Source organism: Wyeomyia smithii, chromosome 3 (genome assembly GCF_029784165.1).
Source record: "Wyeomyia smithii strain HCP4-BCI-WySm-NY-G18 chromosome 3, ASM2978416v1, whole genome shotgun sequence".
Classification (NCBI taxonomy): domain Eukaryota; kingdom Metazoa; phylum Arthropoda; class Insecta; order Diptera; family Culicidae; genus Wyeomyia; species Wyeomyia smithii.
In genome coordinates, this window is record NC_073696.1 from 277053691 (window position 1) to 277070907 (window position 17217).

The window sequence follows — 17217 nt, forward strand, 5'->3', positions numbered from 1 at the left end:
ATCCCTTTCGGCCATACAGATGGATCAAGTGCTTTATTCTTGAACTCTTTCCTACTCCGAATATCGACAAACTGTTGAGTTCCCACGCATTTTTTGACGAGCTCAGAAATATCTTCTTCAGTGGCATGAAGAGCAATTCTGGGTACTTAAAGCCAGAATTTATCCGTTGGTTTTGCCACAGTCTCGTCTATTAAGTATGTTTTTGCATAACATTGATTTTTGGCGTAGACCTACGTCTCTCGAAAGACTCCTGCGAGAGGGTGTAAAACGAAAATCTCAACATCGAGAGCGTCACGAAAATTGTCTAATTTCAAACGCTAAGCAGTTTTCAACAGATTTCTTCCATTCTCGCAGCAGTACAGTGAAAAAATTAGCTCCGCGTCCACCAGAATGCGTAAATTTTTTTATTTTTTTAATAAACTACGAAGCTTTTGCAAAAATTTGAGCCTTGTTTTAAACGCCACCATATTTTTAACAGATTTTTTTTTTTTAAAATGTTGACAGTGTGAAGAAAGTAATATTTTGGGATTCGAATGGCAGACGTTTTTCTGAACTTTTCCTGCTCGCAATCAAATGTTTATCGATTTCCGGAAACTCGGTAGATGCGAAACGCAGTGTGAGCCAACATAATTTGATTGATACGTGCTGACGCTAGAATATGACTACAAACAATTTGACACAACATGTACTTTTGGTCAAGAACGTAATGAAACCAGAATCGGGTCTTTATTTTTGCGTTTACGTTTTTTAAGAAAAAATAAATTCTGGAAGACAAAACGACTAAATATCGACAGTGAACAAATTGATTTGTTTAGTCATTTGTGTTGTGAGTGCCAAAAGTGATTTTAAAACCCAGATTTAGTGTGAAGATCCAGATTTAGTGTGGAAATGAGCCAGGAGAAGTTTCGGATTGATGTTCTAGATAAGACCCTAGAGGACAAATTTGGTTTTAAGTGAAAGCTAAGTATTCTTACTTTAATTGTTTTTTGTTAAGGCTTTGCGTTGACAAGTGAGGGGCTGTGTGTGGAATGCCTAGCCGCTAAAGGGGACGGCTGAAGGGGACTTAAAGTTTTTATGTCTATATTTTTGATGACAGTTCTTCCTTTTTCAATAACAAGAAACATTATCTTAATTCTTATTTAGTAATCAATATTCCTTCAAGAGAGCGAGTAATGGCGCTATAACCATAACCAAAATGCTAACACTAGAGTGAGTACTCAAGTTCAAACCGTAACAGTTAAAGCGAGTAAAGGTGCTATATCTTTGGTTTCGAAACCTGAACACAAGGAGGAAATACCTATGTTCCATTCCAGCAGGTTGGTCAACAAAGGAGTATACTTTCTTAGCTTTGTCACTCCCACCGAATTATATTACTTCTTGCATACGAATCGGTTGGTACGGATTGTCCCCGTTCTTAGATTATATTGTATTATATTGCGCTACACAGTAGGCCTGGCCGCTGACAAGAAAAATGTATGGAAACCATTTTTTTAAAATGGAGGATATCATTTTCCAGGATCTTTTCAAGTACTGGCTGGGTTAGTGTAGACTAGGTTAGACTAGACTAGAAAACGTAAAAATACTATAATCGTACGATAATAAATTACAATTTATTGTTTAAACAGTTGTTGAGCTAGAAACTGAAAGAAGACAAACCGAATGCAAAAAAAAACATATCTCACAAAACATATTACTTTAAGGACAAATCAGCATTGAGCAAAGCACTCCAGCATCCGACTGAGAATTACCATCCTGATGTCTTGAAGGAAAAAATTTTTTTTTAATATAGAAACCAACTCATTTTCATTTCTTTATTTTAATTGACTGTTTTTTAACAATACATTGCATCAACAGAACTTGAATCTAGTTCCATACTTCTCAAGTGACTCAGTCACGAGCGGCTCCAATTAGGGAAAGAATATACACAAAAAGGTTAATAATATCCAGGTAAAGGCTTAGAGCGGCAAAAACATACTCTTCCGGGCTAATACTGTACTTGTGCTCGCCGCCCATCATGAGCTGAGTGTCATAAACTAAGTAAACACTAAACAGCAGTGCGCCAAGACTGGCATAAACAATAGTGATAGTTTTTCCAGGAAAAAAGATAGCAATGAGACCGAATAGTAGCAAAATAATAATGGCCACGAACAAAATTCCTCCCATAACGGTAAAATCCCATTTGGTTTGAAAGGCGAACAACGTCAGCCCCAGACAGACAGCAGCGGTGATGCCCACAGCAAGTAGTACCTGGAATACACAGGTTCAAATTATAAAAGGAAAAACTCTCCTAGTTATTCTTACCTCTTGTGAACTAAACCTAGCAGTGGTAATACCAAGCAGAAAAGATTCCGCACACGTAAACAGACTTAAAAATATAAAATTCATTGGAGCCTTTCGACGTACACTGCTACAGCATGCCATGGATAGTAGGGTAACAAACATCACACCCAAAGCAATCCACAACATTTGTGGATGCTGTTGGGCCCACAGCTTCGTGGGCGAATGATACAGAAACAGTGCTATGAAGCCGAGTGTTACGCTCAGTTGTGTCTGTGAAGATTAAAATTGATTAATAATTAGAGGTTAGAATTGATGATGATCGCCCACCGTTAAAAATGCATACACTTTGCGAATGAATCCCCTTCTGATTGATTGTTCGCCAAAATCAAACTGCTTATCGCTTTGGTTCTCCGGATCGTAAGCGCCATAATTGCTCGATGACATTGTGTTGGTTGAGCTGTTTAAAAAGTAAAAATTCTCGTAAACTTGGCAGCTTTGATCACAAAACATCAAATTGGTTCGAACTTGAACAATATGTGCTCTGGTTATATTTGAGACCCCTATTTTACGCCCTTCCCTAAGCGCAACAGCGGGAAACGGGTTTGTAACTCGAAACCTACGTCAAACGTAAAATTAACAAAAAACAGAAATAGAATCAAGAAGGATCCTTTTTCATTCAGGCAACCCCTCGGTTTTAAAACGCACCGAATAAATCACAGCCGTAACACAGAAAAAAAACAACACTCTATCAAGCTTGAGACTTCAAGGTGCGCGCCTCTCTCGAAGGTCGCACCAATGTAGGGCATTTCACCCTTTTTGCCCAGCCATCCTGGCGTAAATACGAAAGGTATCACTACCTACGTCTGGTATTTAACGAGAGGGACAAGAGTTTGACGTTGAAAAACAAGAGTCTATCCCGCTGCACTCTCATGGTCTGCTGGCTCTGAAAACTGGATAAACATTACAATTATGATGGGAATGCGGAAGATCTTACCGGTTTTTTTTTGCTGGGGAAGGAATTCACAATGATTAGATGTCTCCACGCAGACTAGTCGGGAAATGCTGCAACAAAATAAATGTATGTTTTGATTGATGGGGAACCGTTCTTCACACAGCCAGCGCGAGTGAATTATTAATCGGCGGTATCCCACCTTATACGAGGTAGCATTGTTATGCTCTATGAAATTGCTTGCAAACATGACTTACCCTTCTTTGCAGCTAATTTCTATATTAAACTCGATAAATAGCGTTCAGAATTAAAAGTGACAACACAAACTTTGCGAAAAAGACGTAAACAAATTGCTTGAAAATGTTAGAGCTCAGCCTACTTTGGTTGACGGATTCAGTTCGATGCTAAATTTGATGAAACTGATTTTAGTTCCAAGCAGAAGGACCAATCCGAATCAACCCACGTCGACATTGGAGACGGCGGAAATGCAACCCTTTACGACAAGTGACATTTTCCTGAATGTTTTATCACACAACACTTATCGGTGAAGCGAGCGAGAGAGAGAGAAAAAGAGGTAAGAGCTGTGTGTATCCAAACAACATCACCGAATCCGATGGAAGCCAGAAACCGCGCGTGGAAGGGTAACCGACGGACGGATCACGACCCTGCCAGTTCTAATAAGTGGCGAATGTACCTACTTCCCTGGGTCGGTTTTTTGGCTCGAATGAAAAACGGAAAACCCCGGAAAGTCAATTGTTGTTGTGGAAGAGTGCAAATCAGCTCCAGGCCCGGGACGTCGAATTTTCAAGGGGGGGTGTAAGAAGAAGGAATAATTTATGCAGAGCATTTTAGACACGAGACGGTAAATGTCAGTTTCCGCACAGCTGCTGTCAGCTTATATCCGCACAATAATTTATTTAATTATGCAGCTTACCGATTCTCACTTACCTGGTCAAAAAATAACATGAAAACTGCATCAGCAAGAATAATCGGTTGCAATTTAGGACATGCAATCCGAAACCGTCGTCTTTGGTGAGTTGGTGTGGCTGTCATCCGGTGATCCGTCAGCCGAGAGAGATCGAAGATGTGTCGAAAGGTTCTGCTCGGCTGAGAGTGTGGATATCACCGGGATTATTGACAGCCCAATCGCAATTATCAATTCTCAGTGCTTTTAGACGGGAATATTTTTGACATGGCAGTCATAAAGATTTCGACACCTGATTCATATGCATAAATCGAGTGCACTTTGGCCCTAATTGAACAATGACATGGTTTGGCAATCAAACCGAATCGAGGTTAATTTGGTTCAATTATCATCTCGTATATGAAATTGTTTAACGGAACTGCAACTGTTAACACGGTGGGATACAATAAATTCATAATTGAAGAATAAATAATTATAAACAGAGAATAACTCTAACTAATAACAATAATAATAATATAACTAATAATAACTAATGAATTCATAATTGAAGAATAAATAATTATAAACAGAGAATAACTTTTTACTTTTCTAGTCAAATTTGTATGAAATTGTTTCATTCTTTCCTTTTGAAGACCTGGGTTCGAAATTTTGCATTTATTTTTTGATTTTTTTGCAATTCTTTTTTTTTCTTCGTTTTTCAAGTAATTTAATGATAAAATGATCAAATCATTTTTATCTTTTTTTTTTTGTCATTTATGCATTCTTTTGGTATTTTTAACGTTTTTTTATAAATTGACGTTTTCGATATTCAGCGTTTTCAACATTTTAACATTCAAGAGATTTTCGAGCTTCTCGACATATTTGATATTATTGATATTTTTTTACCATTTTTGGTGCCCCTACTGTATGCAAAAATGCGTCAAAAGGAAAGTGCTCGTCGGGTTCGTTGGGTTACGGGAAATCTCATTTAAGTCTCTAAAAAAATATTTTTGCTAAGGGCACCAAAAATCACAGAAATGGTTAAAAAGTTATAACCTTTCATTTTTGCCAGTTTGAGTACTAGGGAAAAACCTGTGTTTACCAGTGTTATCAAATCGTAATTACCAAACCAAAAACCATATGCACTTGAATTATGTTTTCGTCTAAGCTTGTCATCTTATGTGCAGGATAGTTTCCCGTAAGGTACCCATACAAACATTACATAGAAGATATTTCCACTAGTTTACACGACAGAGAAAGCTTTCAAATTCATCGAAACTTAATATTCAATCCACAAACTGAATGCATTTCCAAATCGACCCCCGCCAGCACTGCGCAAAAGCATACTAATTAAGATCCCTTCCTTTTCATGCTCTTCTATTTGGTAGGCGGAACCATTATTGTCCAAGTCCAGCTGTGCCCTAGCCAACAACGGACCGATTCGACAGAGAACCACCCTCACGGATATGTTCCATAGGCCACACTCCTCTCTAGCAGCGGAAAGGGCAAAGGACTTTCTGCATTTGTCGAAATGCAACTGAACCCTCCTCCTCTTCCTCCACTCATCCTACCGTCAGTCTTCGTCGATTGTCCATTCTTCTATAGGAAAACAATAAAGAGAAGAGAAGAAAAAAAAAACAAATAAATATCTGCCATCGGCACGTGCCATATGTACAAAACTGTCCGGAAGGAAGCAGAATGCAGTGTCTTTCGCGCAAGCCGGTTGCCATTTGATTGGTGGTTTTCCGGTTCTCGAGCGCAGGTAAGCGAATAAGCAACAAGCATGTAACGAGAGAACGTTCTCGTCGTGCATTTGTGCAGCATTTACTAATTCGGTGTTACATGTTACATGTTTTTCAGTGACGCAAAGCTAAATAAAGCTGACGCGCGATCGGTGAGCTTTTCGCTGTTTGCCGCTTGGTGCAGTCAGTTTGCAATCAGCTGTGCTTCCGGATGGGTTGCCCTCCGGCTGAGGAACACGTGTGCGTTGTGGTCCCAAAACTAGTGTGTGCAGTGTGTGAAGCTCTTCCAATATTGCGCAAACAATGTAAAGTTTGGTGAGTACAACTTGAAAGCTTTTCCTTCTATACGAGGATGACTTGACATGACAGTTCTGTGCTAAGTTAAGGTTTCCCTTAACTTAGCAGGCATTGCTTTTAAGAATCATCCGTCGTTCGAAGCTTTGTTTTTTTTTTTCATTCAGTATTCACATAATTCGTTCTTGTTGCAACGATAAATTGATTACCTTCTGTTGTTTCCGTGCTAATCAAATGAACCGAAGCATGAGTGTAGATAAACGATAAAAGTTCAAAGTTCAGCACTCTCTCACTGTAAACCTAAAAGAGAATACAAGAAATAATGTTTCAATATTGATAGGCCAACAACTACAAATTGTGGTTTTTAATGATTTAATAGATCGATCTAGGGGCTACCCAACTTTATTTATAAAAGAATTATTTCAGTAATATTATACGATATTGGTGGATATATTTTGATATTGGCTGTCAAGGAGTTATGATATAGGTAAACAGTGACTGAAAATGCAACGATAAATATTTTGTAATATCGAATAAAGGCAATATTTCGCAATATATAACAGTTCCGAAAATGAGAAAAACATTTTTGTTAGAGTATGTGATAAACCTCATACTGTTCGAGCACGTGACAAGTGCATGTATTTGACTCTTACTAATCAAGCTTGATGGTTGTTAACGTTATTTAAATTTCTCTCCTTCTTTATTTTCTAAGCAAAACGTGATTTTCAAAAATTACGAATAAGAACTGCTCGAAATTTGGAGCGATCTTTTATTCTTCATTTAAAAATCCGTTATACTTTTTTGGCTGATATATAAAATCAGAAATCCGTGAATAGCTAAACAACCCAATTTCGGAATTTATGGCCAAACTACATATATGAAAAGGACAAGGTCTAATATTGCCTACAATACTCATGATGACAGAAACAAAAATATAGTTCTGAATTTAGGTATTGTAAATCGGGGTGACTTTGATCACTGTTTCGAATGTTTCTTGAATATGTTGAAGATAGAGTGAATAAGATAATTTTTGATAATTTTTAAAGTAATGGCATCCGTTGAACAAGATTCACTCACCACGCCAGTGCGTCTTGAACTGTCCTACAGATCAGACGTTTTTTCGGTTGCTTGTGGACTGGTCTTTGACTGCCTATAGCTTCAAAGTTTGTGTTTTGTCAGTGTGTCTTTTAAAGACTACCTGAAAGTTATTTCCCATCAGTCTTTCTCAAGACTACCTACTTTTGAATTTAACATTTGTTTTAACTTTTTTCGTATCACCTGAAATGGCTGGACGGAAAAAGAAACCTCGCATCGCTGCGGGGAGGAAAAGATAGGCATCTCTTTCTGACACTTCGAGTGTCTGTAGTGACAATCCTTTTGATATTTTGCTTGAGCATGAAGCTGGTGAAATGGAAGCTACCAATAATGAAACTATACAAAATAGAAAATCTTTAAAAAAGGAGAAAGTTCCACCTATTGTGGTAAATATTTCTTCTGAATTTAATATATTCAAAAAGGAACTTTCAACGTTTGTTTCTGACGTTAAAGTTACCTTTTAAATTGGCCGTAGAGGTGAATGTCGCTAATTAGCCGACTCAGTAGAGGGTCGTGATCGTCTTGTTCAGAATTTAACTGACAAGATGTACAAATTTTTTACATATGACACCAAGAACGCCAAGCCGTTCAAGGTTGTCTTGAAAGGTCTCACCAACGATCAAACCGTTGATGAGATCAAACTTACTTTAACAGAATTACTTGGCATAGCCCCTACCCAAGTAATTCTAATGAAACAAAAATCACGAGGCGAAAACAGTCAGAGAACTGGAATTTCCCTTGTTAATTATTTAATTCATTTTAACCGCAATGAGGTTAACAACTTAAATTTTTTTGAAAAAGCACATGCTTTGTATAATGTGCGTGTAAAGTGGGAAATTTATAGAAAGTATGGCGGAGGTGAAAAGCATATCACCCAATGCCGTACTTGCTAACGTTATGGCCATGGTTCCAAATTCTGTAACATGGACCAAAAATGTCCTAATTGTGGAGACTCTTCTCGCAGAAAGGACACATGTCCTGTGAAAGAGAGTAAAATTTTTCGAATGCGAATTGTAACGGCAACCATATGTCAAATTTTTATCAATGCCCAGTCCGTTTAGCAATTGTTAAGGCAAGGCAAGGTAAACAAAATTTAATTTCTCAATTAAAACCAACTTCAAAACAAAATTCTCCAAGCGTACCAGTGACGCATAGTTTACCTACTCCTTTGCATACCCGTTTATCTTATGCACAGGTTACAGGTAGTTCGAACATTATACCACCTAGTGTTGGTAGTTCGAAAATGACCGTTAATATGGATAAGCAAAACACGCTTGAAAATAATTGTACACCTGTTACTCCAGCTAATATTGCTGCCGAAAATATTTTTTCTAATGTCAACTGCCTGGGGCCTATTACGGCAGGTAAACTTTCTTTTTTGCAACAGGCAATGTTCGATCTTATGAACGCCATGTTGCAGGCAAAATCAATGTTTGAAGCCATTCAAATAGGCACAAATTTTACTATTAAAATTGTTTCTAATTTAAAATTTAGCAATGATTTTAAATAAAACAATTAAAATATTAAATTGGAATGCTCGCTCATTGAAGGCCAATGAGAATGAGCTTTTTAATTTTTTAACAGTAAATAATGTGCATATTGCAATTATTACTGAAACATTTTTGAAACCTAACATAAAATTAAAATATGATCCCAATTACGTGGTTCATAGATATGATAGGATTCAGGGTTCCGGCGGTGGAGTTGCAATTGTTATTCATCGCCGAATCAAACATCGTGCTCTTCCCCATCTTGAGACGAAAGTTATTGAAACTTTGGGAATTGAAGTTCAAACTGAACTTGGGATTTTATTTATTGCCGCAGCATATTTACCATTTCAATGCACACGCGAGCTCAAAAATTATTTTAAAGGTGATTTACAAAAACTCACCAGAAATCGTTCGAAATTTTTCATAATCGGCGATTTTAACGCTAAACATCGTTCATGGAATAATTCTCAAAGTAATTCCAATGGCAAAATTTTATTCAATGATTGTTCTTCAGGATACTATTCTATTTTGTCTCCGAATAGTCCTACATGCTTTTCTTCTGTAAGAAACCCTTCAACAATTGATTTGGTGCTAACAGATCAAAGTCATGTATGTAGTGATTTGATCACACATGCTGACTTTGATTCTGACCATCTTCCAATAACTTTTTCTTTATCACATGAATCAGTTTTAAACCCTATGAGCTCTGTTTTTAATTATAACAAGGCTAATTGGGAAAGATACAAAACTCATATTGAGAGAAATTTCAATAATGAGCTTGATTTGCAAAACGAAGTGAATATTGATTCCGCTTTGGAAGCATTAAAATGTGCAATTGTTGATGCCAGGAATTATTCTGTTCCAAAGGCTCAAGTGAAATTTGATTCATCAATAATTGACGAAAATCTTCAACTTCTCATTCGTTTGAAAAATGTCCGCAGACGTCAATATCAACGTTCTCGTGACCCTGTTTTCAAAACTATTTATAAAGATTTACAGAAAGAGATTAAACATAGATTTACTCTTCTGAGAAATCAAAATTTTGAGACTAAAGTTGAAAAATTGAAACCATATTCAAAACCATTTTGGAAGCTGTCGAAAGTTCAAAGCCTATTCCAGTTTTAAAAGATGGTGAACGTTTTCTTGTATCCAATGAACAAAAGGCTCAAAGACTTGCTCAGCAGTTTGAGAGTGTTCATAACTCAAATTTGAATTTTGTGAGTCCAATTGAAAATGAAGTCACACGTCAATTTGATTTAATTTCTTCCCAGAATTTTTTACCTGCAGAAATAATTGAAACTAACTTGAATGAGATTAAATCAATTATTAAAAATTTCAAAAATATGAAAGCACCTGGTGACGATGGAATCTTTAATATACTAATCAAACATCTCCCTGAGAGCACAATGGAAATTTTTAGTGAAAATTTTCAATTGCTGCTTCAAAATTGCATATTTTCCCAAATTATGGAAAAATGCAAAAATTACTCCCATTTTAAAACCGGATAAGAACCCAGCTGAAGTTTCAAGTTATCGACCAATCAGTTTGCTTTCTTCAATAAGTGAACTGTTTGAGAGAATTATTCTTAACAGAATGATGTCACACATCAACGAAAATTCATTTTTTGCAAATGAACAGTTTGGATTTCGCCATGGGCATTCCACAACTCATCAATTGCTCAGAGTTACTAATATGATACGAGCTAACAAATCTGAAGGTTATTTCACTGGAGCTGCTCTTTTAGACATAGAAAAAGCATTCGACAGTGTTTGGCATAAAGGTTTAATTGCGAAATTGCAAACTTTTAATTTTCCAATTTTCCTAATCAAAATTTTAAAAAATTATCTTACTGATCGAACTCTGCAGGTTGTCTATCAGAATTCAAAATCTGATAGATTTCCTGTCAGAGCAGGTGTACCTCAAGGTTCAGTCTTGGGTCCAGTCCTGTACAACATATTCACTTCAGATCTTCCTGATTTGCCTCCAGGATGCACAAAGTCATTGCTCTGCGATGACACAAGCATTTCCGTAAAAGGAAAAAGTCTTCGTGTCATATGCAGTCGATTGCAGAAAAGTTTAGATATTTTTTCTTCCTACTTGCAAAAGTGGAAAATCTCTCCCAATGCTTCTAAAACTCAAATGATAATTTTTCCGCATAAGCCTAGGGCTTCTTTCCTCAAGCCAAACAATAATCACGTTGTCAAGATGAATGGGGTTATTTTAAGTTGGTCCGACAAGGTTAAGTACTTGGGACTAATTTATGATAAAAAACTTATTTTCAAAGAGCACATTGAGAGTATACAAGCCAAGTGCATCAAATATACGAGATGTTTATATCCTCTCATTAACAGGAATTCTAAACTTTGTTTAAAGAACAAACTTTTGATTTACAAACAAATTTTTAGACCAGCAATGCTTTATGCTGTACCGATCTGATCAAGTTGCTGTTCAACAAGGAAGAAAACGCTCCAAAGGATTCAGAATAAAATTCTGAAAATGATTTTGAAGCGTCCTCCTTGGTTTGGTACACTCGAATTACATAGACTTATTAGTGTTGAACCATTAGAAGCTATGTCAAATAAAATTATTAACAATTTTCGACAAAAATCGTTGCAATCCTCAATTGCTACGATAAGCTCTCTTTATAGCCAATAAGTTAGCAATTAAGTTAGTTGTAAGTTTACTTCCCCTTTTCTGACAAGTAGGTTTAAATCCCTACGAATGATAAGTCCTAATTGCGAAAGCAAACAAATCCTAACAATTAAAATTACAAATTTCTAACAGTGTTGAGAAGTCACCATTTGTGATTGGACACACATACTCATTATTTACTAATATTTATCATAAATACTTAAGCTACTAACAAATCCCCCCTTAAAAAAAAAAAAAAAAAAAAAAAAACTCACCACGTCAAAAGTTTAATAATTATTTTGTCATTTTTTTACATAATTCAAACAATGTTCCATCAATTTTTGATCCGAGGTGACTATGACCACTTCTTTGGTTTGATAAATTTGAAGTGAAATATGAAGTTTTCACTAGAATAAACAGACTAAAACATTTTAGATGAGGAGCCATCATCATTCCAAATTTTCGGAACATATTTAGTCGGTTATCCATGTATAGCCCACTAAATGTTTTATGTCGCAATCTTCTTGCTGAATGTTTTTTTGTGTGATCTGTTTGTTGTCAGCTTCTTTTGGGATCGCAGATTCTTAGTGGTGCGTCTGTTCGTTTCTATCTTGACAGTCTTGGTCGGGTCGTGCTTCGATAAAAGATGTGGTGTTCATTGTTCACCAGCTCCAATTTAAGTTTTTTTTTTTTGAGAAATGAAAATCCATTCAGCGGATGTAGGGTAATCGCTCCGTTATTTATCTCAACAGCTAGGTGCACCTATATTCATCTTATTTACCTCATTTGTCCAATTTACCATCAAATTTCTACAAATTTTGAAAGTAAATCTATTTGCTTCTCGATTTTGTCAAGTGATTTAAAGTTTTACATTAAAAATATGGTAAAATTTGACGATGCATTGATCAAATAGGCGTGATGAGATGAATATAAATACTGAGATGAATTTAGGAGCGATTACCCTATGCCACAAGCCCTGAATCCGGATTTCATGTTGTTAGTACTGTTTGTTTCGATTTTGTCCAAGACTTGGTTTAGCAATTTAGAGGAAAAACGTGCTTTGGAGCGTATCTTGTATTGTTTTTTTCCAAGTCTCCAATGTGGGGTTCCAAGCCTACTGTATATGATAGATGAGATGCCACCTTGTCGTCGACGACTCTGGATTTCCTATTCTTCGAGCTTCGGAGGTAAGGGACAGCAACAAAAAAAAAAACAATCATCGAAGACAACACCATCAAATCATCCTGAACAAAAAGGTTTTAAATATCCATGAATCGAAAATCGGTTTTAGTATAATAATAATATAACGACCGCCCATTGTCCATGTCGATGAAGCGCAGCATAAACTACGTAAGGTGGTAACATATTCCCATTGATGGATCCAGCGAGCATTACCGAGTACGATGTCTCTGAGTGGTCTAGCACATCTTGTAACTACAGTGAAACCTCCAGGAGTCGAAATCGAAGTGACCATCGACTCATAGAATAAATTTTTGAAGACGTCAATTATTCGTACAATACATTGCAAAGAGTTGTGTACACTATTTTTTGTCATTTTAAACTCAAGATATTCTACAATTTTAGTAGCAGCAGGTGTCTAGAGTCAATACATGTTCCTTCGCTTCGCGAATCGATCGGGACCGATTGTTTCCGATATAGCTGCGAATTTGTATGATAATGATGAGTTTTTATTCTATGATATTGATTGATTATTTAAAATCACAATTCTGAAAAAATAATTCGAAAATGTCAATGTGTAAAATATAATATCCGAAAAAATGACATGTTTTATTGAAATACTGTAATCGACAATGTTATAGATAGTTAAATTGCAGAAAAAATGTACCATGTATAAGTAACTTTTCCTTTGATAGCAAAAGTTAAAAATAAGTATAAGAAGTGAGGGCATTTTTATATGTCCGTTGATTTTTTATACTTTAAATCTAACATTTTTTGATAGCAAAAGTCAAAATTTGCAAAGAGAGGCGTTTATGTGATTTGCCTCTGCTATTAAATGATTTCTTGCTGCATCATAAATTTAGTTAGATAATGTTGAAGCAAGATTTTTGTAACTGTAGAGCTTCCAGTATTATTGCCCTAGAGATTGTTTTTTTCTTTAGTTTCGCTAACAAAAATAATCAAAATCCTATCTAGCCTATCACATTTTAACATCAGTCAGCACATTATTCCTTCATTTCTCAGTTTTCTTCAACGTGAAAGAGTGAATGGAATTGAGATTCCATTCACTCTTTCACGTCAGAAGAACTTGGAATTCGAAAACAACTTCGGCTCATAGAAACCAAACAATTAGCATAGTTACCATACGGGACCATCGAGCGAAGGAGGCATCAAATATCTTAAAATAACAATATAGTTCACTCTGGAATTTCCCATATTTTTCCGTGAAGACAGACAGGGAACACCCCCTCTTGTGGTGGAAAAGGTAACTAAACTCATTGCACAGTGGTACAGTAAGGCAATTTAGCGGACATAAGCTTTTCGTTGCGATTATGGTTTGCGGTTTAAATCCATAGTTTTTGTAAAAAGTTGTTTCTTATAGATAGTCCTCTTTTTATGTGCGAATGAAAATTAGGGTGGTCCTAAAATCAACGAAATAAAAACTAACTTGTTTTTTTTTTTCGCATAAATAATTGTAAACATTCTCTGGCAAACTTGTAGACCAACTAATTCTAAGTAACTTTGTAAAAAAGCTTTTTTGGAGACATTAAATTTGGTTTCCAAAAACAGTCTTTTCGCTCTATTTTTTCAATTCAAATTTAAAAACAAAGTTTTCTTCGGTAACTTTAATCAAAAACACGCCAATTTTGACGAAAAAATATTGTCGATATATTGTACAGATGAAGAGTTTTCACAATTTCTATTTTAAAAATAGGACCTTTTGATATATTGATCTCTCCGTTTAGGGCAAACATAAATAATATTTTTTGGAATCATTTGAAAGAACAAATATTGTATAAGTATTGTGAAGAAATACCAAAATTTGCTTGAAATTAGTTGATCTACAAATGTGCCGATGAATGTATACATTTATTTCTGCAAATAAAATAGTTAGTTTTTTTTATTTAGTCGATTTCAGGACCACCCTAATTTTCATTTGCACATAAAAAATAGACTAAATATAAGAAACAAGTGCTCAGAGAAACATTTTACTCTAAAACCACAAAATCGCATCGAAAAACTCATGTCCGCCTACATTGCCTTACTGTACCACTGTGCATTGTTGTTGAATTTCTGTGAGCGTGTGACATTCTCACACACGAAACTGAATTTACTCAATTTTAGATTTAGTTGACTCAATTTCATAATTTCACAGAAAAAAATATGTTGCAGATTTCGTGCGTATGTTGTATAACATAATAGATGTAGCTTATCGAGGCACGAAGAAGAAATATTGAAATAATCAGGCCACGACGTGTAAATGGTAAACTAATCCCAAGTTGCTATATACGTGGTTCCCTGTGTAACTTCACTAGCTCAGATCCATCACGGGAAGCAACTACGAAATGTGCTGCCGTCAAGCTCAAGCTCAATAATCAGGCCACGAAGTGTACAATTAAATGAATATTTCAATTGCCTCGTGGAAAAGATAGAAGGAGAAACCGCACAATGGTTGTCAATAGTCGTATATGGTTGTTGTGCAACTTTTAGCTTAGATAACACTTGAATGTTCTATTAATTTAACAGTATGGATGCAAATAATGTTGCAATTGGTTTAAAAGCTTTTTTATATTATATATAAAAGATATTCAAAAAATCAAACAGAATTAGTGATAACAACTGTTATGAAAAAACTATTATTTAATGTTTAGTTTTCTTCGTTTGGAAAGTATTTTTTTGTTTTTTTTTATCCCTCCGAATTTTTTGCTCTCGAGTTCTAATCTTGGTATTCATCACTTGCAGCTCTGCTTTAACCAGCATATTTATGTATTTACTATCTGACCCGGCAAACTTCGTCCCGCCTATTTTTATGTTTAATTCAATAATTTTCAACATTCCAAATTCATTGATTTTTTGCGATTTGTTTATATCGTTTGAAATTATTGGTTTTTCGGAATGACAACATCCTCGACTTTTGTCTTTAGTACATCACCTCTATTCCGAAAACACTCATATTCAGTTATTTCCGTGATTTTCCAGAAACTGAAAGTGATCATCTTCGAATTCAAGATGGTGTCCAGGGTCAATGCTTGGCTTCTATACATTATTTCGATTACGGAAATATTCATATGCAGGAGTATTCGGCTGTTACCCAGAAGTTGCCATCTTACAATTCAAAATGGTGTCTGAGGTCAATTTTTAGCTCCATGCATCATTCTGGTTAAGGAAACACCCATATTTGGTTGTTTTTGGGTCATTTTCGGCAGTTTTCCAGTCACCTAAAGTACCCATATTGAATGGTATTTGGTCATATCTCGCTGTTTCTCAGAAACCGGAAGTCGCCATCTTGGATTTCAAAATGGTATTCAGAGACAATTTCTGGCCTCTGAGCGTCATTCTAGTTAAAAAAACATCCATATTAGGTGGTATTTGGTCATTTTCGTCTCTTTTCCAATCACTGGAAGTCGCCATCTTACAATTGAAATGTTGTCTGAGGTCGATTTGTGGCTTCAGTGCATCATAACAATCGCGGAAATACCCATATTTGGTCATTTGCCGCTGTTTTTCAGAAACCGGAAGTCGCTACTTGGATTTCAAACTGGCATTTGGAGACGATTTCTGGCTTCTAAGCGTCATTCTGGTTAAAAAAACACCCATATTTGGTGCTATTTGGTCATTTTCGGCGGTTTTACAGTCACCGGAAGTCGCCATTTTACAATTCAAAATATTGTCGGAGGTCGAAAAACGTACAAACCGTGGTACACCACCCATGGATTGCCTCATACATGGGCGAATTATTATAAAATATTCGGCCGAGTCCACTTCACAATAAAATGTACATTTTTTTCAGTGTACCCATTAGGGTAATATTATTGTCAAAAGTTACTGTTATTCGCATGTCGTGTATAACAAAATCAGAAGTGACGCACCTAGCGGTCGAAAAGGTGACTAACGCACACCATCAAGCGTCTCCTCCAGGTTGTCAAAATATACAGTGACGCTGTAGTGGCTCGCTTCCGCTTTGGAACGTTGGATATTTTGAGACTAGCGAATCGCTGGCGATGATTTATTCCGTGTTGAAAACGAATACAGCCATTCTTCTACCGGAATATTACCGATAGCATATAGCACAGCAACGATAGCTTTCGCCACAGTTTCGGCTGTGTACTGTGCATACACCATTTTCTCATAATTTCGAGGCATTTTCGGCATATTAAGAAAGTTTAAAATGATTTTTGATTCACTCACAAGAAATTGCTCAAAAAACAAACAAAGAAAATCATCGGCTGACAGGTGAGAATATATCCAACATTCGCGGGTTACTTTGTAGTCCAACGTTGAATAGGAGGTGCTCCTTCTTACAAATTCAAAAAAGTGGTGAGTGATCAAATCACCCCAGTTTTTTCACCCCAGGTTTCGCATGTAGCTTTTATGGTATCAGGTAACAAGTAGGTCGTCTAAAAACCACGCGTTTCCCTCGCCTGTGAAGACGCTTTGTTCAATTTTGTTTGACGGCTGGAATGAAAATTCATCCCCAGCCTGTCATACTCAAATGAAGCCCAGGCGCTGATCTTTTGCATTATTCAAGACTAAAAAATAGGAAACTAGAGCTCGGGATCCACAAACTCATTTCGAACAAGCTCGTCTGCCCATTCGATACTAGTAATGTTCAATTATCTGGGGATCCATAGAAGATTAACAGTAGGTATTCAT

At 36.2% G+C, this 17217-nt stretch overlaps 1 protein-coding gene across 4 annotated transcripts; it reads right to left on the minus strand.

Annotated features, from left to right (window-relative positions):
- Positions 1 to 1586: 1586 nt before the first annotated feature.
- LOC129726877 (protein lifeguard 1-like) lies at positions 1587 to 4335 on the minus strand. Of its 4 annotated transcripts, none has more exons than XM_055684068.1 (5): positions 2986 to 3266; positions 2806 to 2896; positions 2608 to 2737; positions 2302 to 2550; positions 1591 to 2247 (listed from the first exon to the last, which is right to left on the minus strand). In XM_055684068.1, the coding sequence occupies exons 3-5, from the start codon at positions 2722 to 2724 to the stop codon at positions 1888 to 1890; spliced, it is 726 nt and encodes a 241-aa protein (XP_055540043.1). In that variant the 5' UTR covers positions 2725 to 2737; positions 2806 to 2896; positions 2986 to 3266; the 3' UTR covers positions 1591 to 1887. The 4 variants fall into 4 exon arrangements, with proteins under 4 accessions (XP_055540041.1, XP_055540043.1, XP_055540040.1 ...); XM_055684067.1 differs by lacking the exons at positions 2806 to 2896; positions 2986 to 3266 and adding exons at positions 3275 to 3342; positions 3487 to 3893 and having other exon boundaries at positions 1600 to 2247; XM_055684066.1 differs by lacking the exons at positions 2806 to 2896; positions 2986 to 3266 and adding an exon at positions 4178 to 4335 and having other exon boundaries at positions 1587 to 2247.
- Between the last annotated feature and the right edge of the window lie 12882 nt (positions 4336 to 17217).

Coding starts and splice junctions, on each gene's coding strand:
- LOC129726877 (XM_055684065.1), bottom strand. CDS start 2,790: ATGTTTTGTGATCAAAGCTGCCAAGTTTACGAGAATTTTTACTTTTTA. Junction 2,551..2,607: donor AAGTGTATGCATTTTTAACG/GTGGGCGATCAT, acceptor TAATCTTCACAG/ACACAACTGAGCGTAACACT. Junction 2,248..2,301: donor CTAGGTTTAGTTCACAAGAG/GTAAGAATAACT, acceptor TGTGTATTCCAG/GTACTACTTGCTGTGGGCAT.